The 26,266-nt window shown below is 39.7% G+C and overlaps 1 protein-coding gene across 2 annotated transcripts in view; it reads left to right on the forward strand.

The window, feature by feature from the left end:
• Positions 1 to 26,266, forward strand: part of SNX11 (sorting nexin 11) — a 98,179-nt gene that overhangs the window by 48,748 nt on the left and 23,165 nt on the right. For both annotated transcript variants that reach the window (XM_075845209.1, XM_075845208.1), the window contains exon 2: positions 25,590 to 25,653. In XM_075845209.1, coding sequence (XP_075701324.1) covers positions 25,627 to 25,653 — 27 coding nt within the window. In that variant the 5' untranslated portion in view covers positions 25,590 to 25,626. The remainder of the gene's footprint in view (positions 1 to 25,589; positions 25,654 to 26,266) is intronic.

Raw genomic sequence — 26,266 nt, forward strand, 5'->3', positions numbered from 1 at the left:
GGAGATATATATCAGTGATATAGAGGAGGTGCAGTATTAGGAGGATATATATCAGTGATATAGAGGAGGTGCTGTATTAGGAGGTGATATATATCAGTGATATAGAGGAGGTGCAGTATTAGGAGGTGATATATCAGTGATATAGAGGAGGTGCTGTATTAGGAGGTGATTTATATCAGTGATATAGAGGAGGTGCAGTATTAGGAGGTGATATATATCAGTGATATAGAGGAGGTGCAGTATTAGGAGGTGATATATATCAGTGATATAGAGGAGGTGCAGTATTAGGAGGTGATATATCAGTGATATAGAGGAGGTGCTGTATTAGGAGGATATATATCAGTGATATAGAGGAGGTGCAGTATTAGGAGGTGATATATCAGTGATATAGAGGAGGTGCAGTATTAGGAGGTAATATATATCAGTGATATAGAGGAGGTGCAGTATTAGAAGGTGATATATATCAGTGATATAGAGGAGGTGCTGTATTAGGAGGATATATATCAGTGATATATAGGAGGTTCGGTATTAGGAGGGGATATATATCAGTGATATAGAGGAGGTGCAGTATTAGGAGGTGATATATCAGTGATATAGAGGAGGTGCAGTATTAGGAGGTAATATATATCAGTGATATAGAGGAGGTGCAGTATTAGGAGGATATATATCAGTGATATAGAGGAGGTGCAGTATTAGAAGGTGATATATATCAGTGATATAGAGGAGGTGCTGTATTAGGAGGATATATATCAGTGATATATAGGAGGTGCTGTATTAGGAGGTGATATATCAGTGATATAGAGGAGGTGCAGTATTAGGAGGTGATATATCAGTGATAGAGGAGGTGCAGTATTAGGAGGTGATATATATCAGTGATATAGAGGAGGTGCAGTATTAGGAGGTGATATATATCAGTGATATAGAGGAGGTGCAGTATTAGGAGGTGATATATATCAGTGATATAGAGGAGGTGCAGTATTAGGAGGAGATATATCAGTGATATAGAGGAGGTGCAATATTAGGAGGTGATATATATCCGTGATATAGAGGAGGTGCAGTATTAAGAGGTGATATATATAAGTGATATAGAGGTGCAGTATTGGGAGGTGATATATATCAGTGATATAGAGGAGGTGCAGTATTAGGAGGTGATATATCAGTGATATAGAGGAGGTGCAGTATTAGGAGGTGATATATATCAGTGATATAGAGGAGGTGCTGTATTAGGAGGTGATATATCAGTGATATAGAGGAGGTGCAGTATTAGGAGGAGATATATCAGTGATATAGAGGAGGTGCAGTATTAGGAGGTGATATATCCGTGATATAGAGGAGGTGCAGTATTAGGAGGATATATATCAGTGATATAGAGGAGGTGTAGTATTAGGAGGTGATATATATCAGTGATATAGAGGAGGTGCAGTAGAAGGAGGTGATATATATCAGTGATATAGAGGAGGTGCAGTATTAGGAGGTGATGTATATCAGTGATATAGAGGAGGTGCTGTATTAGGAGGTGATATATATCAGTGCTATAGAGGAGGTGCGGTATTAGGAGGATATATATCAGTGATATGGAGGAGGTGCAGTATTAGGAGGTGATATATCAGTGATATAGAGGAGGTGCAGTATTAGGAGGTGATATATATCAGTGATATAGAGGAGGTGCAGTATTAGGAGGTGATATATATCAGTGATATAGAGGAGGTGCATAATTAGGAGGGAATATATATCAGTGATAGAGGAGGTGCAGTAGTAGGAGGTGATATATATCAGTGATATAGAGGAGGTGCAGTATTAGGAGGTGATATATATCAGTGATATAGAGGAGGTGCAGTATTAGGAGGTGATATATATCAGTGATATAGAGGAGGTGCGGTATTTGGAGGTGATATATATCAGTGATATAGAGGAGGTGCAGTAGTAGGAGGTGATATATCAGTGATATAGAGGAGGTGCAGTAGTAGGAGGTGATATATATCAGTGAGATAGAGGAGGTGCTGTATTAGGAGGAGATATATCAGTGATATAGAGGAGGTGCAGTATTAAGAGGAGATATATCGGTGATATAGAGGAGGTGCAGTATTAGGAGGAGATATATCAGTGATATAGAGGGGGTGCGGTATTAGGAGGTGATATATATCAGTGATATAGAGGAGGTGCAGTATTAGGAGGTGATATATCAGTGATATAGAGGAGGTGCAGTATTAGGAGGTGATATATATCAGTGATATAGAGGAGGTGCAGTATTAGGAGGTGATATATATCAGTGATATAGAGGAGGTGCAGTATTAGGAGGTGATATATATCAGTGATATAGAGGAGGTGCAGTATTAGGAGGTGATATATCAGTGATATAGAAGAGGTGCAGTATTAGGAGGTGATATATATCAGTGATATAGAGGAGGTGCAGTATTAGGAGGTGATATATCAGTGATATAGAGGAGGTGCTGTATTAGGAGGTGATATATATCAGTGATATAGAGGAGGTGCAGTATTAGGAGGTGATATATATCAGTGATATAGAGGAGGTGCTGTATTAGGAGGTGATTTATATCAGTGATATAGAGGAGGTGCAGTATTAGGAGGTGATATATATCAGTGATATAGAGGAGGTGCTGTATTAGGAGGTGATTTATATCAGTGATATAGAGGAGGTGCAGTATTAGGAGGTGATATATATCAGTGATATAGAGGAGGTGCAGTATTAGGAGGTGATATATATCAGTGATATAGAGGAGGTGCAGTATTAGGAGGTGATATATCCGTGATATAGAGGAGGTGCAGTATTAGGAGGTGATATATCCGTGATATAGGGGAGGTGCAGTATTATTAGGTGATATATATCAGTGATATAGAGGAGGTGCAGTATTAGGAGGTGATATATATCAGTGATATAGAGGAGGTGCAGTAGAAGGAGGTGATATATATCAGTGATATAGAGGAGGTGCAGTATTAGGAGGTGATGTATATCAGTGATATAGAGGAGGTTCTGTATTAGGAGGTGATATATATCAGTGATATAGAGGAGGTGCAGTATTAGGAGGTGATATATCAGTGATATAGAGGAGGTGCAGTATTAGGAGGGGATATATATCAGTGATATAGAGGAGGTGCAGTATTAGGAGGTGATATATATCAGTGATATAGAGGAGGTGCGGTATTAGGAGGTGATATATATCAGTGATATAGAGGAGGTGCGGTATTACGAGCTGATATATCAGTGATATAGAGGAGGTGCTGTATTAGGAGGTGATATATATCAGTGATATAGAGGAGGTGCAGTATTAGGAGGTGATATATATATCCGTGATATAGAGGAGGTGCAGTATTAGGAGGATATATATTAGTGATATAGAGGTGCAGTATTAGGAGGTGATATATATCAGTGATAGAGAGGAGGTGTAGTATTAGGAGGTGATATATCGTGATATAGAGGAGGTGCAGTATTAGGAGGTGATATATATCAGTGATATAGAGGAGGTGCAGTATTAGGAGGTGATATATATCAGTGATATAGAGGTGGTGCGGTATTAGGAGGTGATATATATCAGTGATATAGAGGAGGTGCAGTATTAGGAGGTGATATATATCAGTGATATAGAGGAGGTGCTGTATTAGGAGGTGATATATATCAGTGATATAGAGGAGGTGCAGTATTAGGAGGTGATATATATCAGTGATATAGAGGAGGTGCTGTATTAGGAGGTGATATATATCAGTGATATAGAGGAGGTGCAGTATTAGGAGGAGATATATCAGTGATATAGAGGAGGTGCAGTAGTAGGAGGTGATATATATCAGTGATATAGAGGAGGTGCTGTATTAGGAGGTGATATATATCAGTGATATAGAGGAGGTGCAGTATTAGGAGGAGATATATCAGTGATATAGAGGAGGTGCGGTATTAGGAGGTGATATATCAGTGATATAGAGGAGGTGCAGTATTAGGAGGTGATATATCAGTGATATAGAGGAGGTGCAGTATTAGGAGGTGATATATATCAGTGATATAGAGGAGGTGCGGTATTAGGAGGAGATATATCAGTGATATAGAGGAGGTGCGGTATTAGGAGATATATATCAGTGATATAGAGGAGGTGCAGTATTAGGAGGTGATATATATCAGTGATAGAGAGGAGGTGCAGTATTAGGAGGTGATATATCGTGATATAGAGGAGGTGCAGTATTAGGAGGTGATATATATCAGTGATATAGAGGAGGTGCAGTATTAGGAGGTGATATATATCCGTGATATAGAGGAGGTGCTGTATTAGGAGGAGATATATCAGTGATATAGAGGAGGTGCAGTATTAGGAGGATATATATCAGTGATATAGAGGAGGTGCAGTATTAGGAGATGATATATATCAGTGATATAGAGGAGGTGCAGTATTAGGAGGTGATATATCAGTGATATAGAGGAGGTGCAGTATTAGGAGGTGATATATATCAGTGATATAGAGGAGGTGCAGTATTAGGAGGTGATATATATCAGTGATATAGAGGAGGTGCAGTATTAGGAGGAGATATATCAGTGATATAGAGGAGGTGCAGTATTAGGAGGGGATATATATCAGTGATATAGAGGAGGTGCAGTATTAGGAGGTGATATATATCAGTGATATAGAGGAGGTGCGGTATTAGGAGGTGATATATATCAGTGATATAGAGGAGGTGCGGTATTACGAGCTGATATATCAGTGATATAGAGGAGGTGCTGTATTAGGAGGTGATATATATCAGTGATATAGAGGAGGTGCAGTATTAGGAGGTGATATATATATATCCGTGATATAGAGGAGGTGCTGTATTAGGAGGAGATATATCAGTGATATAGAGGAGGTGCAGTATTAGGAGGTGATATATATCAGTGATAGAGAGGAGGTGTAGTATTAGGAGGTGATATATCGTGATATAGAGGAGGTGCAGTATTAGGAGGTGATATATATCAGTGATATAGAGGAGGTGCAGTATTAGGAGGTGATATATATCAGTGATATAGAGGTGGTGCGGTATTAGGAGGTGATATATATCAGTGATATAGAGGAGGTGCAGTATTAGGAGGTGATATATATCAGTGATATAGAGGAGGTGCTGTATTAGGAGGTGATATATATCAGTGATATAGAGGAGGTGCTGTATTAGGAGGATATATATCAGTGATATATAGGAGGTTCGGTATTAGGAGGGGATATAGATCAGTGATATAGAGGAGGTGCTGTATTAGGAGGTGATATATCAGTGATATAGAGGAGGTGCAGTATTAGGAGGTGATATATCAGTGATAGAGGAGGTGCAGTATTAGGAGGTGATATATATCAGTGATATAGAGGAGGTGCAGTATTAGGAGGTGATATATATCAGTGATATAGAGGAGGTGCAGTATTAGGAGGTGATATATATCAGTGATATAGAGGAGGTGCAGTATTAGGAGGAGATATATCAGTGATATAGAGGAGGTGCAATATTAGGAGGTGATATATATCCGTGATATAGAGGAGGTGCAGTATTAAGAGGTGATATATGTGATATAGAGGAGGTGCAGTATTAGGAGGTGATATATATCAGTGATATAGAGGAGGTGCAGTATTAGGAGGTGATATATCAGTGATATAGAGGAGGTGCAGTATTAGGAGGTGATATATATCAGTGATATAGAGGAGGTGCTGTATTAGGAGGTGATATATCAGTGATATAGAGGAGGTGCAGTATTAGGAGGAGATATATCAGTGATATAGAGGAGGTGCAGTATTAGGAGGATATATATCAGTGATATAGAGGAGGTGCAGTATTAGGAGGTGATATATATCAGTGATATAGAGGAGGTGCAGTATTAGGAGGATATATATCAGTGATTTAGAGGAGGTGCGGTATTAGGAGGTGATATATATCAGTGATATGGAGGAGGTGCTGTATTAGGAGGTGATATATATCAGTGATATAGAGGAGGTGCAGTATTAGGAGGTGATATATATCAGTGATATAGAGGAGGTGCAGTATTAGGAGGTGATATATATCAGTGATATAGAGGAGGTGCAGTATTAGGAGGTGATATATCAGTGATATAAAGGAGGTGCTGTATTAGGAGGTGATTTATATCAGTGATATAGAGGAGGTGCAGTATTAGGAGGTGATATATATCAGTGATATAGAGGAGGTGCTGTATTAGGAGGTGATATATCAGTGATATAGAGGAGGTGCAGTATTAGGAGGATATATATCAGTGATATAGAGGAGGTGCAGTATTAGGAGGTGATATATATCAGTGATATAGAGGAGGTGCAGTATTAGGAGGATATATATCAGTGATTTAGAGGAGGTGCGGTATTAGGAGGTGATATATATCAGTGATATGGAGGAGGTGCTGTATTAGGAGGTGATATATATCAGTGATATAGAGGAGGTGCAGTATTAGGAGGTGATATATATCAGTGATATAGAGGAGGTGCAGTATTAGGAGGTGATATATATCAGTGATATAGAGGAGGTGCAGTATTAGGAGGTGATATATCAGTGATATAAAGGAGGTGCTGTATTAGGAGGTGATTTATATCAGTGATATAGAGGAGGTGCAGTATTAGGAGGTGATATATATCAGTGATATAGAGGAGGTGCAGTATTAGGAGGTGATATATCCGTGATATAGAGGAGGTGCAGTATTAGGAGGATATATATCAGTGATATAGAGGAGGTGCAGTATTAGGAGGTGATATATATCAGTGATATAGAGGAGGTGCAGTAGAAGGAGGTGATATATATCAGTGATATAGAGGAGGTGCAGTATTAGGAGGTGATGTATATCAGTGATATAGAGGAGGTGCTGTATTAGGAGGTGATATATATCAGTGCTATAGAGGAGGTGCGGTATTAGGAGGATATATATCAGTGATATGGAGGAGGTGCAGTATTAGGAGGTGATATATCCGTGATATAGAGGAGGTGCAGTATTAGGAGGTGATATATATCAGTGATATAGAGGAGGTGCAGTATTAGGAGGTGATATATATCAGTGATATAGAGGAGGTGCAGTATTAGGAGGTGATATAGAGGAGGTGCTGTATTAGGAGGTGATTTATATCCGTGATATAGAGGAGGTGCAGTATTAGGAGGTGATATATATCAGTGATATAGAGGAGGTGCAGTATTAGGAGGTGATATAGAGGAGGTGCAGTATTAGGAGGTGATATATATCAGTGATATAGAGGAGGTGCAGTATTAGGAGGTGATATATATCAGTGATATAGAGGAGGTGCAGTATTAGGCGGAGATATATCAGTGATATAGAGGAGGTGCAGTATTAGGAGGTGATATATATCAGTGATATAGAGGAGGTGCTGTATTAGGAGGTGATATATATCAGTGATATAGAGGAGGTGCAGTATTAGGAGGTGATATATATCAGTGATATAGAGGAGGTGCAGTATTAGGAGGTGATATATCGGTGATATAGAGGAGGTGCAGTATTAGGAGGTGATATATATCAGTGATATAGAGGAGGTGCAGTATTAGGAGGGAATATATATCAGTGATAGAGGAGGTGCAGTATTAGGAGGGAATATATATCAGTGATAGAGGAGGTGCAGTAGTAGGAGGTGATATATATCAGTGATATAGAGGAGGTGCAGAATTAGGAGGGAATATATATCAGTGATAGAGGAGGTGCAGTATTAGGAGGTGATATATATCAGTGATATAGAGGAGGTGCAGTAGTAGGAGGTGATATATCAGTGATATAGAGGAGGTGCAGTATTAGGAGGTGATATATATCAGTGATATAGAGGAGGTGCAGTATTAGGAGGTGATATATATCAGTGATATAGAGGAGGTGCGGTATTTGGAGGTGATATATATCAGTGATATAGAGGAGGTGCAGTATTAGGAGGTGATATATATCAGTGATATAGAGGAGGTGCAGTATTAGGCGGAGATATATCAGTGATATAGAGGAGGTGCAGTATTAGGAGGTGATATATATCAGTGATATAGAGGAGGTGCAGTATTAGGAGGTGATATATATCAGTGATATAGAGGAGGTGCAGTATTAGGCGGAGATATATCAGTGATATAGAGGAGGTGCAGTATTAGGAGGTGATATATATCAGTGATATAGAGGAGGTGCTGTATTAGGAGGTGATATATATCAGTGATATAGAGGAGGTGCAGTATTAGGAGGTGATATATATCAGTGATATAGAGGAGGTGCAGTATTAGGAGGTGATATATCGGTGATATAGAGGAGGTGCAGTATTAGGAGGTGATATATATCAGTGATATAGAGGAGGTGCAGTATTAGGAGGGAATATATATCAGTGATAGAGGAGGTGCAGTATTAGGAGGGAATATATATCAGTGATAGAGGAGGTGCAGTAGTAGGAGGTGATATATATCAGTGATATAGAGGAGGTGCAGAATTAGGAGGGAATATATATCAGTGATAGAGGAGGTGCAGTATTAGGAGGTGATATATATCAGTGATATAGAGGAGGTGCAGTAGTAGGAGGTGATATATCAGTGATATAGAGGAGGTGCAGTATTAGGAGGTGATATATATCAGTGATATAGAGGAGGTGCAGTATTAGGAGGTGATATATATCAGTGATATAGAGGAGGTGCGGTATTTGGAGGTGATATATATCAGTGATATAGAGGAGGTGCAGTAGTAGGAGGTGATATATCAGTGATATAGAGGAGGTGCAGTAGTTGGAGGGGATATATATCAGTGAGATAGAGGAGGTGCTGTATTAGGAGGAGATATATCAGTGATATAGAGGAGGTGCAGTATTAAGAGGAGATATATCGGTGATATAGAGGAGGTGCAGTATTAGGAGGAGATATATCAGTGATATAGAGGGGGTGCGGTATTAGGAGGTGATATATATCAGTGATATAGAGGAGGTGCAGTATTAGGAGGTGATATATCAGTGATATAGAGGAGGTGCAGTATTAGGAGGTGATATATCAGTGATATAGAGGAGGTGCTGTATTAGGAGGATATATATCAGTGATATAGAGGAGGTGCGGTATTAGGAGGAGATATATATCAGTAATATAGAGGAGGTACTGTATTAGCAGGTGATATATATCAGTGATATGGAGGAGGTGCTGTATTAGGAGGTGATATATATCAGTGATATAGAGGAGGTGCAGTATTAGGAGGTGATATATCAGTGATATAGAAGAGGTGCAGTATTAGGAGGTGATATATATCAGTGATATAGAGGAGGTGCAGTATTAGGAGGTGATATATCCGTGATATAGAGGAGGTGCAGTATTAGGAGGTGATATATCCGTGATATAGAGGAGGTGCAGTATTAGGAGGTGATATATATCAGTGATATAGAGGAGGTGCAGTATTAGGAGGTGATATATATCAGTGATATAGAGGAGGTGCAGTAGAAGGAGGTGATATATATCAGTGATATAGAGGAGGTGCAGTATTAGGAGGTGATGTATATCAGTGATATAGAGGAGGTTCTGTATTAGGAGGTGATATATATCAGTGCTATAGAGGAGGTGCGGTATTAGGAGGATATATATCAGTGATATGGAGGAGGTGCAGTATTAGGAGGTGATATATCAGTGATATAGAGGAGGTGCAGTATTAGGAGGTGATATATATCAGTGATATAGAGGAGGTGCTGTATTAGGAGGAGATATATCAGTGATATAGAGGAGGTGCAGTATTAGGAGGTGATATAGAGGAGGTGCAGTATTAGGAGGTGATATATATCAGTGATATAAAGGAGGTGCGGTATTAGGAGGTGATATATATCAGTGATATAGAGGAGGTGCAGTATTAGGCGGAGATATATCAGTGATATAGAGGAGGTGCTGTATTAGGAGGTGATATATATCAGTGATATAGAGGAGGTGCAGTATTAGGAGGTGATATAGAGGAGGTGCAGTATTAGGAGGTGATATCAGTGATATAGAGGAGGTGCAGTATTAGGAAGTGATATCAGTGATATAGAGGAAGTGCAGTATTAGGAGGTGATATATCAGTGATAGAGGAGGTGCAGTATTAGGAGGGAATATATATCAGTGATAGAGGAGGTGCAGTAGTAGGAGGTGATATATATCAGTGATATAGAGGAGGTGCAGTATTAGGTGATATATATCAGTGATATAGAGGAGGTGCAGTATTAGGAGGGAATATATATCAGTGATAGAGGAGGTGCAGTAGTAGGAGGTGATATATATCAGTGATATAGAGGAGGTGCAGTATTAGGAGGTGATATATATCAGTGATATAGAGGAGGTGCTGTATTAGGAGGTGATATATATCAGTGATATAGAGGAGGTGCGGTATTAGGAGGTGATATATATCAGTGATATAGAGGAGGTGCGGTATTTGGAGGTGATATATATCAGTGATATAGAGGAGGTGCAGTAGTAGGAGGTGATATATCAGTGATATAGAGGAGGTGCAGTAGTAGGAGGTGATATATCAGTGATATAGAGGAGGTGCGGTATTAGGAGGTGATATATATCAGTGATATAGAGGAGGTGCAGTATTAGGAGGTGATATATCAGTGATATAGAGGAGGTGCAGTATTAGGAGGTGATATATCAGTGATATAGAGGAGGTGCTGTATTAGGAGGATATATATCAGTGATATAGAGGAGGTGCGGTATTAGGAGGAGATATATATCAGTGATATAGAGGAGGTACTGTATTAGCAGGTGATATATATCAGTGATATGGAGGAGGTGCAGTATTAGGAGGTGATATATCAGTGATATAGAAGAGGTGCAGTATTAGGAGGTGATATATATCAGTGATATAGAGGAGGTGCAGTATTAGGAGGTGATATATCAGTGATATAGAGGAGGTGCTGTATTAGGAGGTGATTTATATCAGTGATATAGAGGAGGTGCTGTATTAGGAGGTGATATATATCAGTGATATAGAGGAGGTGCGGTATTAGGAGGTGATATATATCAGTGATATAGAGGAGGTGCGGTATTTGGAGGTGATATATATCAGTGATATAGAGGAGGTGCTGTATTAGGAGGTGATATATATCAGTGATATAGAGGAGGTGCGGTATTAGGAGGTGATATATATCAGTGATATAGAGGAGGTGCGGTATTTGGAGGTGATATATATCAGTGATATAGAGGAGGTGCAGTAGTAGGAGGTGATATATCAGTGATATAGAGGAGGTGCAGTAGTAGGAGGTGATATATCAGTGATATAGAGGAGGTGCGGTATTAGGAGGTGATATATATGAGTGATATAGAGGAGGTGCGGTATTAGGAGGTGATATATATCAGTGATATAGAGGAGGTGCTGTATTAGGAGGTGATATATATCAGTGATATAGAGGAGGTGCTGTATTAGGAGGTGATATATATCAGTGATATAGAGGAGGTGCTGTATTAGGAGGAGATATATCAGTGATATAGAGGAGGTGCAGTATTAGGAGGAGATATATCGGTGATATAGAGGAGGTTCAGTATTAGGAGGAGATATATCAGTGATATAGAGGGGGTGCGGTATTAGGAGGTGATATATATCAGTGATATAGAGGAGGTGCAGTATTAGGAGGTGATATATCAGTGATATAGAGGAGGTGCGGTATTAGGAGGTGATATATATCAGTGATATAGAGGAGGTGCAGTATTAGGAGGTGATATATCAGTGATATAGAGGAGGTGCTGTATTAGGAGGTGATATATCAGTGATATAGAGGAGGTGCTGTATTAGTAGGTGATATATATCAGTGATATAGAGGAGGTGCTGTATTAGTAGTTGATATATATCAGTGATATAGAGGAGGTGCTGTATTAGGAGGTGATATATATCAATGATATAGAGGAGGTGCAGTATTAGGAGGATATATATCAGTGATATAGAGGAGGCGCAGTATTAGGAGGTGATATATATCAGTGATATAGAGGAGGTGCAGTATTAGGAGGTTATATATATCAGTGATATAGAGGAGGTGCAGTATTAGGAGGAGATATATCAGTGATATAGAGGAGGTGCTGTATTAGGAGGTGATATATCAGTGATATAGAGGAGGTGCAGTATTAGGAGGTGATATATATCAGTGATATAGAGGAGGTGCTGTATTAGGAGGTGATATATCAGTGATATAGAGGAGGTGCAGTATTAGGAGGTGATATATATCAGTGATATAGAGGAGGTTCTGTATTAGTAGGTGATATATATCAGTGATATAGAGGAGGTGCAGTATTAGGAGATATATATCAGTGATATAGAGGAGGTGCTGTATTAGGAGGTGATATATCAGTGATATAGAGGAGGTGCAGTATTAGGAGGATATATATCAGTGATATAGAGGAGGTGCGGTATAAGGAGGTGATATATCAGTGATATAGAGGAGGTGCAGTATTAGGAGGTGATATATATCAGTGATATAGAGGAGGTGCTGTATTAGGAGGTGATATATCAGTGATATAGAGGAGGTGCAGTATTAGGAGATATATATAAGTGATATAGAGGAGGTGCAGTATTAGTAGGTGATATATATCAGTGATATAGAGGAGGTGCAGTATTAGGAGGAGATATATATCAGTGATATAGAGGAGGTGCAGTATTAGGAGGTGATATATCAGTGATATAGAGGAGGTGCAGTATTAGGAGGAGATATATCAGTGATATAGAGGAGGTGCTGTATTAGGAGGAGATATATCGGTGATATAGAGGAGGTGCAGTATTAGGAGGAGATATATATCAGTGATATAGAGGAGGTGCAGTATTAGGAGGTGATATATCAGTGATATAGAGGAGGTGCAGTATTAGGAGGTGATATATCAGTGATATAGAGGAGGTGCAGTATTAGGAGGAGATATATCAGTGATATAGAGGAGGTGCTGTATTAGGAGGAGATATATCAGTGATATAGAGGAGGTGCAGTATTAGGAGGTGATATATCAGTGATATAGAGGAGGTGCAGTATTAGGAGGAGATATATCAGTGATATAGAGGAGGTACAGTATTAGGAGGTGATATATCAGTGATATAGAGGAGGTGCTGTATTAGGAGGTGGTATATCAGTGATATAGAGGAGGTGCAGTATTAGGAGGTGATATATATCAGTGATATAGAGGAGGTTCTGTATTAGTAGGTGATATATATCAGTGATATAGAGGAGGTGCAGTATTAGAAGATATATATCAGTGATATAGAGGAGGTGCAGTATTAGGAGGATATATATCAGTGATATAGAGGAGGTGCAGTATAAGGAGGTGATATATCAGTGATATAGAGGAGGTGCAGTATTAGGAGGTGATATATATCAGTGATATAGAGGAGGTGCAGTATTAGGAGGAGATATATCAGTGATATAGAGGAGGTGCAGTATTAGGAGGTGATATATATCAGTGATATAGAGGAGGTGCAGTATTAGGAGGTGATATATCAGTGATATAGAGGAGGTGCTGTATTAGGAGGTGATATATATCAGTGATATAGAGGAGGTGCAGTATTAGGAGGTGATATATATCAGTGATATAGAGGAGGTGCAGTATTAGGAGGTGATATATATCAGTGATAGAGGAGGTGCAGTAGTAGGAGGTGATATATCAGTGATATAGAGGAGGTGCTGTATTAGGAGGAGATATATATCAGTGATATAGAGGAGGTGCATATTAGGAGGAGATATATATCAGTGATATAGAGGAGGTGCAGTATTAGGAGGTGATATATCAGTGATATAGAGGAGGTGCAGTATTAGGAGGTGATATATATCAGTGATATAGAGGAGGTGCAGTATTAGGAGGTGATATATATCAGTGATATAGAGGAGGTGCAGTATTAGGAGGTGATATATCAGTGATATAGAGGAGGTGCGGTATTAGGAGGTGATATATATCAGTGATATAGAGGAGGTACAGTATTAGTAGGTGATATATATCAGTGATATAGAGGAGGTGCAGTATTAGGAGGTGATATATCAGTGATGTAGAGGAGGTGCAGTATTAGGAGGTGATATATCAATGATATAGAGGAGGTGCTGTATTAGGAGGTGATATAGAGGAGTTGCAGTATTAGGAGGTGATATATATCAGGGATATAGAGGAGGTGCAGTATTAGGAGGAGATATATCGGTGATATAGAGGAGGTGCAGTATTAGGAGGAGATATATCAGTGATATAGAGGAGGTGCGGTATTAGGAGGTGATATATATCAGTGATATAGAGGAGGTGCAGTATTAGGAGGTGATATATCAGTGATATAGAGGAGGTGCTGTATTAGGAGGTGATATATATCAGGTATATAGAGGAGGTGCAGTATTAGGAGGTGATATATCAGTGATATAGAGGTGCAGTATTAGGAGGTGATATATATCAGTGATATAGAGGAGGTGCAGTATTAGGAGGTGATATATATCAGTGATATTGAGGAGGTGCAGTATTAGGAGGTGATATATATCAGTGATATAGAGGAGGTGCAGTATTAGGAGGTGATATATCAGTGATATAGAGGAGGTGCAGTATTAGGAGGTGATATATATCAGTGATATAGAGGAGGTGCAGTATTATGAGGTGATATATCAGTGATATAGAGGAGGTGCAGTATTAGGAGGTGATATATCAGTGCTATAGAGGAGGTGCTGTATTAGGAGGTGATATATCAGTGATATAGAGGAGGTGCAGTATTAGGAGGTGATATATCAGTGATATAGAGGAGGTGCAGTATTAGGAGGAGATATATCAGTGATATAGAGGGGGTGCAGTATTAGGAGGTGATATATATCAGTGATATAGAGGATGTGCAGTATTAGGAGGTGATATATATCAGTGATATAGAGGAGGTGCAGTATTAGGAGGTGATATATATATCAGTAATATAGAGGAGGTGCAGTATTAGGAGGGGATATATATCAGTGATGTAGAGGAGGTGCAGTATTAGGAGGTGATATATCAGTGATATAGAGGAGGTGCAGTATTAGGAGGAGATATATATCAGTGATATAGAGGAGGTGCAGTATTAGGAAGTGATATATATCAGTGATATAGAGGAGGTGCTGTATTAGGAGGATATATATCGGTGATATAGAGGAGATGCAGTATTAGGAGGTGATATATCGGTGATAAAGAGGAGGTGCAGTATTAGGAGGAGATATGTATCAGTGATATAGAGGAGGTGCAGTATTAGGAGGTGATATATATCAGTGATATAGAGGAGGTGCTGTATTAGGAGGTGATATATATCAGTGATATAGAGGAGATGCAGTATTAGGAGGAGATATATCAGTGATATAGAGGAGGTGCAGTATTAGGAGGTGATATATATATCCGTGATATAGAGGAGGTGCAGTATTATTAAGTGATATATATCAGTGATATAGAGGAGGTGCAGTATTAGGAGGATATATATCAGTGATATAGAGGAGGTGCAGTATTAGGAGGTGATATATATCAGTGATATGGAGGAGGTGCTGTATTAGGAGGTGATATATCAGTGATATAGAGGAGGTGCTGTATTAGGAGGTGATATATATCAGTGATATAGAGGAGGTGCTGTATTAGGAGGTGATATATATCAGTGATATAGAGGAGATGCAGTATTAGGAGGAGATATATCAGTGATATAGAGGAGGTGCAGTATTAGGAGGTGATATATATATCCGTGATATAGAGGAGGTGCAGTATTATTAGGTGATATATATCAGTGATATAGAGGAGGTGCAGTATTAGGAGGATATATATCAGTGATATAGAGGAGGTGCAGTATTAGGAGGTGATATATATCAGTGATATGGAGGAGGTACTGTATTAGGAGGTGATATATCAGTGATATAGAGGAGGTGCTGTATTAGGAGGTGATATATATCAGTGATATAGAGGAGGTGCTGTATTAGGAGGTGATATATATCAGTGATATAGAGGAGATGCAGTATTAGGAGGAGATATATCAGTGATATAGAGGAGGTGCAGTATTAGGAGGTGATATATATATCCGTGATATAGAGGAGGTGCAGTATTATTAGGTGATATATATCAGTGATATAAAGGAGGTGCAGTATTAGGAGGATATATATCAGTGATATAGAGGAGGTGCAGTATTAGGAGGTGATATATATCAGTGATATGGAGGAGGTGCTGTATTAGGAGGTGATATATCAGTGATATAGAGGAGGTGCAGTATTAGGAGGAGATATATATCAGTGATATAGAGGAGGTGCAGTATTAGGAGGTGATATATATCCGTGATATAGAGGAGGTGCAGTATTAGGAGGTGATATATATCAGTGATATAGAGGAGGTGCAGTATTAGGAGGATATATATCAGTGATATAGAGGAGGTGCAGTATTAGGAGGAGATATATCGGTGATATAGAGGAGGTGCAGTATTAGGAGGTGATATACATCAGTGATATAGAGGAGGTGCAGTATTAGGAGGTGATATAGAGGAGGTGCAGTATTAGGAGGCGATATATATCAGTGATATAGAGGAGGTGCTGTATTAGGAGGTGATATATCAGTGATATAGAGGAGGTGCTGTATTAGGAGGTGATATATCAGTGATATAGGGGAGGTGCAGTATTAGGAGGTGATATAGAGGAGGTGCAGTATTAGGAGGTGATATATCAGTGATATAGAGGAGGTGCAGTATTAGGAGGTGATATAGAGGAGGTGCAGTATTAGGAGGTGATATATATCAGTGATATAGAGGAGGTGCTGTATTAGGAGGTGATATATCAGTGATATAGAGGAGGTGCTGTATTAGGAGGTGATATATATCAGTGATATAGAGGAGGTGCAGTATTAGGAGGTGATATATATCAGTAATATAGAGGAGGTGCAGTAGTAGGAGGTGATATATCAGTGATATAGAGGAGGTGCAGTATTAGGAGGTGATATATATCAGTGATATAGAGGAGGTGCAGTATTAGGAGGTGATATATATCAGTAATATAGAGGAGGTGCAGTATTAGGAGGGGATATATATCAGTGATGTAGAGGAGGTGCAGTATTAGGAGGTGATATATCGGTGATATAGAGGAGCTGCAGTATTAGGAGGAGATATATCGGTGATATAGAGGAGGTGCAGTATTAGGAGGAGATATATATCAGTGATATAGAGGAGGTGCAGTATTAGGAGGTGATATATATCAGTGATATAGAGGAGGTGCTGTATTAGGAGGATATATATCGGTGATATAGAGGAGATGCAGTATTAGGAGGTGATATATCGGTGATAAAGAGGAGGTGCAGTATTAGGAGGAGATATGTATCAGTGATATAGAGGAGGTGCAGTATTAGGAGGTGATATATATCAGTGATATAGAGGAGGTGCTGTATTAGGAGGTGATATATATCAGTGATATAGAGGAGATGCAGTATTAGGAGGTGATATATATATCCGTGATATAGAGGAGGTGCAGTATTAGGAGGTGATATATATCAGTGATATAGAGGAGGTGCAGTATTAGGAGGTGATATATATATCCGTGATATAGAGGAGGTGCAGTATTATTAGGAAATATATATCAGTGATATAGAGGAGGTGCAGTATTAGGAGGATATATATCAGTGATATAGAGGAGGTGCAGTATTAGGAGGTGATATATATCAGTGATATGGAGGAGGTGCTGTATTAGGAGGTGATATATCAGTGATATAGAGGAGGTGCAGTATTAGGAGGTGATATATCAGTGATATAGAGGAGGTGCAGTATTAGGAGGATATATATCAGTGATATAGAGGAGGTGCAGTATTAGGAGGTGATATATATCAGTGATATGGAGGAGGTGCTGTATTAGGAGGTGATATATCAGTGATATAGAGGAGGTGCAGTATTAGGAGGTGATATATCAGTGATATAGAGGAGGTGCAGTATTAGGAGGTGATATATATCCGTGATATAGAGGAGGTGCAGTATTAGGAGGTGATATATATCAGTGATATAGAGGAGGTGCAGTATTAGGAGGATATATATCAGTGATATAGAGGAGGTGCAGTATTAGGAGGAGATATATCGGTGATATAGAGGAGGTGCAGTATTAGGAGGTGATATATATCAGTGATATAGAGGAGGTGCAGTATTAGGAGGTGATATAGAGGAGGTGCAGTATTAGGAGGCGATATATATCAGTGATATAGAGGAGGTGCTGTATTAGGAGGTGATATATCAGTGATATAGAGGAGGTGCTGTATTAGGAGGTGATATATCAGTGATATAGAGGAGGTGCAGTATTAGGAGGTGATATAGAGGAGGTGCAGTATTAGGAGGTGATATATCAGTTCTATAGAGGAGGTGCAGTATTAGGAGGTGATATATATCAGTGATATAGAGGAGGTGCAGTATTAGGAGGTGATATATATCAGTGATATAGAGGAGGTGCTGTATTAGGAGGTGATATATATCAGTGATATAGAGGAGGTGCAGTATTAGGAGGTGATATATATATCAGTAATATAGAGGAGGTGCAGTATTAGGAGGTGATATATATCAGTGATATAGAGGAGGTGCTGTATTAGGAGGTGATATATCAGTGATATAGAGGAGGTGCAGTATTAGGAGGTGATATATATCAGTGATATAGAGGAGGTGCAGTATTAGGAGGTGATATATCAGTGATATAGAGGAGGTGCAGTATTAGGAGGTGATATACACTACCGTTCAAAAGTTTGGGGTCACCCAGACAATTTTGTTTTTTTCCATGAAAACTCACACTTATATTTATCAAATGAGTTGCAAAATGACTAGAAAATATAATCAAGACATTGACAAGGTTAGAAATAATGATTTTTATTTGAAATAATAATTTTCTCCTTCAAACTTGGCTTTTGTCAAGTAATGCTCCATTTGCAGCAATTACAGCATTGCAGACCTTTGGCATTCTGTTAATTTGCTGAGGTAATCGGGAGAAATTTCACCCCACGCTTCCAGAAGCCCCTCCCACAAGTTGGATTGGCTTGATGGGCACTTCTTGCGTACCATACGGTCAAGCTGCTCCCACAACAGCTCTATGGGGTTGAGATCTGGTGACTGCGCTGGCCACTCCATTACAGATAGAATACCAGCTGCCTGCTTCTTCCCTAAATAGTTCTTGCATCATTTGGAGGTGTGCTTTGGGTCATTGTCCTGTTGTAGGATGAAATTGGCTCCAATCAAGCGCTGTCCACAGGGTATGGCATGGCGTTGCAAAATGGAGTGATAGGCTTCCTTATTCAAAATCCCTTTTACCTTGTACAAATCTCCCACTTTACCAGCACCAAAGCAACCCCAGACCATCACATTACCTCCACCATGCTTGACAGATGGCGTCAGGCACTCTTCCAGCATCTTTTCAGTTGTTCTGCGTCTCACAAATGTTCTTCTGTGTGATCCAAACACCTCAAACTTCGATTCGTCTGTCCATAACACTTTTTTCCAATCTTCCTCTGTCCAATGTCTGTGTGCTTTTGCCCATATTAATCTTTTCCTCTTATTAGCCAGTCTCAGATATGGCTTTTTTTTGCCACTCTGCCCTGAAGGCCAGCATCCCGGAGTCGCCTCTTCACTGTAGACGTTGACACTGGCGTTTTGCGGGTACTATTAATGAAGCTGCCAGTTGAGGACCTGTGAGGCGTCTTTCTTAAACTAGACACTCTAATGTACTTGTCTTGTTGCTCAGTTGTGCAGCGGGGCCTCCCACTTCTCTTTCTACTCTGGTTAGAGCCTGTTTGCGCTGTCCTCTGAAGGGAGTAGTACACACCGTTGTAGGAAATCTTCAGTTTCTTGGAAATTTCTCGCATGGAATAGCCTTCATTTCTAAAAACAAGAATAGATTGTCGAGTTTCACATGAAAGCTCTCTTTTTCTAGCCATTTTGAGAGTTTAATCGAACCCACAAATGTAATGCTCCAGATTCTCAACTAGCTCAAAGGAAGGTCAGTTTTATAGCTCCTCTAAACAGCAAAACTGTTTACAGCGGTGCTAACATAATTGCACAAGTGGTTTGAAGTGTTTTCTAATTATCCATTAGCCTTCTAACACAGTTAGCAAACACAATGTACCATTAGAACACTGGAGTGATGGTTGCTGGAAATGGGCCTCTATACACCTATGTAGATATTGCATTAAAAACCAGACTTTTGCAGCTAGAATAGTAATTTACCACATTAACAATGTATAGAGTGTATTTCTGATTAATTTAAAGAGGCTCTGTCACCAGATTTTGCAACCCCTATCTCCTATTGCAGCAGATCGGCGCTGCAATGGAGATAAGAGTAACGTTTTTTTTTTTGTTTTTTTTAACTTGCATTTTTGGCCAAGTTATGACCATTTTTATATTTATGTAAATGATGCTTTCTAAAGTACAACTGGGCGTTTTTACTTCTTTTACTAGCTGGGCGTTGTGTATAGAAGTATCAGCCACTTCTCTTCACAACGCCCAGCTTCTGGCATTGCAGACACACAGCGTGTTCTCGAGAGATCACGCTGTGACGTCACTTCCAGCCCAAGGTCCTGCATCGTGTCGGACGAGCGAGGACACATCGGCACCAGAGGCTACAGTTTATTCTGCAGCAGCATCAGCGTTTGCAGGTAAGTAGCTACATCGACTTACCTGCAAACGCCGATGCTGCTGCAGAATCAAATGTAGCCTCTGGTGCCGATGTGTCCTCACTCGTCCGACACGATGCAGGACCTGGGGCAGGAAGTGAGTGACGTCACAGCGTGATCTCTCGAGAACACGCTGTGTGTCTACACTGCCAGAAGCTGGGCGTTGTGAAGAGAAGTGGATGATACTTCTATACACAACGCCCAGCTAGTAAAAGAAGTAAAAACGCCCAGATGTAACACACATAATACACGCCCAGTTGTACTTTTACTTTAAACACGCCCAGTTGTACTTTAGAAAGCCTAATTTACATAAATATAAAAATGGTCATAACTTGGCCAAAAATGCTCGTTTAAAAAAATAAAAAAAAACGTTACTCTTATCTCCATTGCAGCGCCGATCTGCTGCAATAGGAGATAGGAGTTGCAAAATCTGGTGACAGAGCCTCTTTAATGTTATCTTCATTAAAAAAAACTGTGCTTTTCTTTCAAAAATAAGGAAATTTCTAAGTGACCCTAAACTTTTGAATGGTAGTGTATGTCAGTGATATAAAGGAGGTAGTAATAGAAGGTTATATATTATATGTAGGGTTGCACGATGTATCGAAATATCAATACTGTTTCGATGCCTTGCACCCTCAAACGGTTCAGTACTGTTCATGTATTTCGATACTACACGTTAAGGCACTAAGTTTCTCTTGTGCGTCGGGAAAGCTCCCGACGTACAAGATAAACGTGTCTATAGGGCTCCATTATCCCGACGGAGACCACGAGAGTGTCCTTTTGGCTTGCGTTGAGCTGGTATACGTCGGTATACCTTTCTTTTTGGAAGGATGGAGTAGCGTATTAGACACTAAAATATATACACATTCGGTATCCTCACGCAGGTAATAATCTGCACAACAAATTTATAGCATCATTTATGATGTGTACACTGTAAAAAAATAACATAAAAACTGCTTTCTTTCACTGATTAATGTGAGGCACGAGGTGTGATGAATTTAATACCTCCATGTGCCTCTCGTTAATAGTAATTAACCCCATCATGTTGTCCATTATGACTGAGAAACATGATGGGGTTATTTACTATTAATGTGAGGCGCATGGAGGTTCCAAATTCATCACACCTCGCGCCTCACATCAGAAAATGGAAGAACTTTTTTTTTTTTTTTTGGCAAATTATCGTTTTGGTATTGAGCATCGCAATACTACACGAAGTATCGCTCTCGAAGTCCAAATTCTGGTATCGTGACAACTCTAATTATATGGTGTAAGGAGATGTAGTGAAACTAGACTTTGTCTACGGCAATGTCCCAAATGTGAGGACAAAGGTTATCTTCTTTACACACCCCTATCCTGCTCCGTCTCCGATCTGTCTTCCAAAATGTTGTATGTAAACATTTCCCCAGATCTCTGCTTTGTAATACAATTACCTCTGTGTGCAATGCAAATTTCCCTACACTAAAGGGGGTTTTACACAGGACTATTATCGAGCAGACGATCGTTAATATAACGCTCGTTGCCAATAATTTCCCTTGTAAACAGGGGAAGGAGCAGCAGATGAACGAGCAAACGCTCCATCATCTGCTGGTCATATCATTTAAAAAAAGTAAAATATTATCGTTGCTGTAAACGGAGACGCGCTGCTGACATGATAATAATGTATGGGGACGAGAGATCAGAATAACGAGCGCTCGTCCCCATCTATAGCTCCGTGTGACAAGAGCAAACGAGCGCTGATCAACGATGTATCGATGATCGGCGCTCGCAGCACCGGCCGAATGTCGGCCGGTGTAAAAGGGCCTTAAAGAGACTCTATCACCACATCATAAATGCTCTATCTCCTACATAATGTGATCGGCACTGTAATGTAGATCACAACAGTGGTTTTTATTTCGCCCAGTTGTCTATTAAGAAACTCATTAGCATAAATCAAAAATTGGTCATAACTCCGTCAAAAATTGGTAGTTTTTCTAAATAAAAACCACTGCTGTCATCTACATTACAGCGCCGATCACCTTATGTAAGAGATAGGGCACTTATAATGTGGTGACAGAGCCTCTTTAACACCTCCACAATCTAGTTGCTGTTTTAATTATAATTTTAGTGCAGTTGTGGGATATTTTTTATGGCAAAATGTTTGTTCAGGTTTTTCTTGTTATGAGCACCTCTGTATAATCACCAGAACCTGGGTGTGTTTTATTCTTACCTTATAGACATTAATGTTGGTTCCTCTGTGATGATTACATAGGTCATGCTTAGTACCTATTTGATCATCCGGATGTAATATGACTTATGAAAGGATGCTTCTCCATGTAACTTTTACATGGGGTTGTAGTTATGTTCTATAATATTTCACAACCACTGCTGGAAGAAGTCGGGGGCAGTGTATAAACAATGAAGTGCCCTTCCCATTAGCTGACCCAGGAAGGAGGAGGATGACCCTACCCATGCCTAAGGACATATAAACAATGGCCTAATCCACATCAGATAGACCAAATCCAATTGAATGTCTACATTTTCTATCCATGTCCCTGGAACAAAAGACTTAACCACACGGAATTGCTAAGTATAGGACTTTTCTGTTTTTTTTCTCCTTTTTTGTAAGTTTTTGCACATTTTATGCATATCCTTTGTTTTTATTTTTTGAATATTAAGCACTACCTTTTGCATATAAGCCTAAAACGTTAAGAGTTTTGCTTTGTTGTTGTAAAGTACACTAAATATTTCTGTAAAGTAGTGACTTGTCCATGTTACCCGTTTACTGCTAGAGTGCAGTTTGTATTAGTGAGTACATTGTGTGTTGGCAGAATTGGTGTTCCTGGGTGTGTGGTTTGTTTGTGGTACATGTTATGCTCCATTTGTAGCAAGAGTGAGGGGCGAGTATGAGATTGAACTGTGGAATAGTGTTTCTCCTTTATATTTGAACCAACATCATGGTGGCGGAGGAGTCTGTCTGACACAGAAGGTTATATATCAGTGATATAGAGGAGGTGCTGTATTAGGAGGTGATATATATCAGTGATATAGAGGAGGTGCTGTATTAGGAGGTGATATATATCAGTGATATAGAGGAGGTGCTGTATTAGGAGGTGATATATATCAGTGATATAGAGGAGGTGCAGTATTAGGAGGTGATATATATCAGTGATATAGAGGAGGTGCAGTATTAGGAGGTGATATATCAGTGATATAGAGGAGGTGCAGTATTAGGAGGAGATATATATCAGTGATATAGAGGAGGTGCTGTATTAGGAGGTGATATATATCAGTGATATAGAGGAGGTGCAGTATTAGGAGGTGATATATCAGTGATATAGAGGAGGTGCAGTATTAGGAGGTGATATATATCAGTGATATAGAGGAGGTGCTGTATTAGGAGGTGATATATATCAGTGATATAGAGGAGGTGCAGTATTAGGAGGTGATATATCAGTGATATAGAGGAGGTGCAGTAGTAGGAGGTGATATATCAGTGATATAGAGGAGGTGCAGTATTAGGAGGTGATATATATCAGTGATATAGAGGAGGTGCAGTATTAGGAGGTGATATATATCAGTGATATAGAGGAGGTGCAGTATTAGGAGGATATATATCAGTGATATAGAGGAGGTGCAGTATTAGGAGGGTATATATATCAGTGATATAGAGGAGGTGCTGTATTAGGAGGTGATATATATCAGTGATATAGAGGAGGTGCAGTATTAGGAGGTGATATATATCAGTGATATAGAGGAGGTGCAGTATTAGGAGGTGATATATCAGTGATATAGAGGAGGTGCAGTATTAGGAGGTGATATATATCAGTGATATAGAGGAGGTGCAGTATTAGGAGGTGATATATATCAGTGATATAGAGGAGGTGCAGTATTAGGAGGTGATATATATCAGTGATATAGAGGAGGTGCAGTATTAGGAGGAGATATATATCAGTGATATAGAGGAGGTGCGGTATTAGGAGGTGATATATATCAGTGATATAGAGGAGGTGCGGTATTAGGAGGTGATATATATCAGTGATATAGAGGAGGTGCGGTATTAGGAGGTGATATATATCAGTGATATAGAGGAGGTGCAGTATTAGGAGGTGATATATATCAGTGATATAGAGGAGGTGCAGTATTAGGAGGTGATATATATCAGTGATATAGAGGAGGTGCAGTATTAGGAGGTGATATATATCAGTGATATAGAGGAGGTGCAGTATTAGGAGGTGATATATATCAGTGATATAGAGGAGGTGCAGTATTAGGAGGTGATATATCTCAGTGATATAGAGGAGGTGCAGTATTAGGAGGTGATATATATCAGTGATATAGAGGAGGTGCAGTATTAGGAGGTGATATATCAGTGATATAGAGGAGGTGCGGTATTAGGAGGTGATATATATCAGTGATATAGAGGAGGTGCAGTATTAGGAGGTGATATATATCAGTGATATAGAGGAGGTGCAGTATTAGGAGGTGATATATATCAGTGATATAGAGGAGGTGCAGTATTAGGAGGTGATATATATCAGTGATATAGAGGAGGTGCAGTATTAGGAGGTGATATATATCAGTGATATAGAGGAGGTGCAGTATTAGGAGGTGATATATATCAGTGATATAGAGGAGGTGCAGTATTAGGAGGTGATATAGAGGAGGTGCAGTAGTAGGAGGTGATATATATCAGTGATATAGAGGAGGTGCAGTATTAGGAGGAGATATATCAGTGATATAGAGGAGGTGCAGTATTAGGAGGTGATATATATCCGTGATATAGAGGAGGTGCAGTATTAGGAGGTGATATATATCAATGATATAGAGGAGGTGCAGTATTAGGAGATATATATCAGTGATATAGAGGAGGTGCTGTATTAGGAGGATATATATCAGTGATATAGATGAGGTGCAGTATTAGCAGGATATATATCTGAATTAGAGGAGGTGCAGTATTAGGAGGTGATATATCGGTGATATAGAGGATGTGTGATATTAGGTGGTGATATAGAGGAGGTGCGGTATTAGTGACATATTGAAGGGTGTTATTTCTTGAGATTTTGACTCCCTTCTCTTTACAGATAAAAAAATATCATCTGAAGCGACTACAGTTGTAAGATGTATCGGAACAACCTAAATGAGGAGGTAAGACTTACTTGCCTGCTGTAGATGAGGGGGGTCATAAGGAGTAGGCAGTGGAATGAACATTTCTTCGAGAGTCCAGGGAAGGTGGGTGACTGCACTTGTAGGTTGTACGATGGCAGCCATATTGGTTGTTTACCAAGCATTTTCAGAAACCGTAATAACTAACAAATGGCTGACTTGAATGTCTAAAGCCCCATGGACACTAACGTAAAAACGCCCGTAATTACGGGCCCATAGACTTTTATTGGCCACGTGTACCTCCCCGTTTGCTTACGGGAAGGTACCCGGGCCGTTGAAAAATATGAAACGTCCTATTTCAGGCCGTAATTACGGCACGGGCAGGCCCATAGAAGTATATGGGGCTCCCATAATTACGGGTAACTACCGCTGGAGTTAATAGTATTAAAAGTTAACTTACCCAGAAATCCCTGCTTCTTCCTCCAGTCCGGCCTCCCGGGATGGCGTTTCATCCCATGTGACCGCTGCAGCCAATCACCGGCTGCAGCGGTTACAAGGACTGCCGCGTCATCCAGGGAGGTCGGACTGGATGTCAAAAGAGGGATGCATCACCAAGACAACGGCCGGGGTACGTATGAACTTTTTTACTTTCAAT

Source organism: Rhinoderma darwinii, chromosome 13, assembly GCF_050947455.1.
Source record: "Rhinoderma darwinii isolate aRhiDar2 chromosome 13, aRhiDar2.hap1, whole genome shotgun sequence".
NCBI lineage: Eukaryota > Metazoa > Chordata > Amphibia > Anura > Rhinodermatidae > Rhinoderma > Rhinoderma darwinii.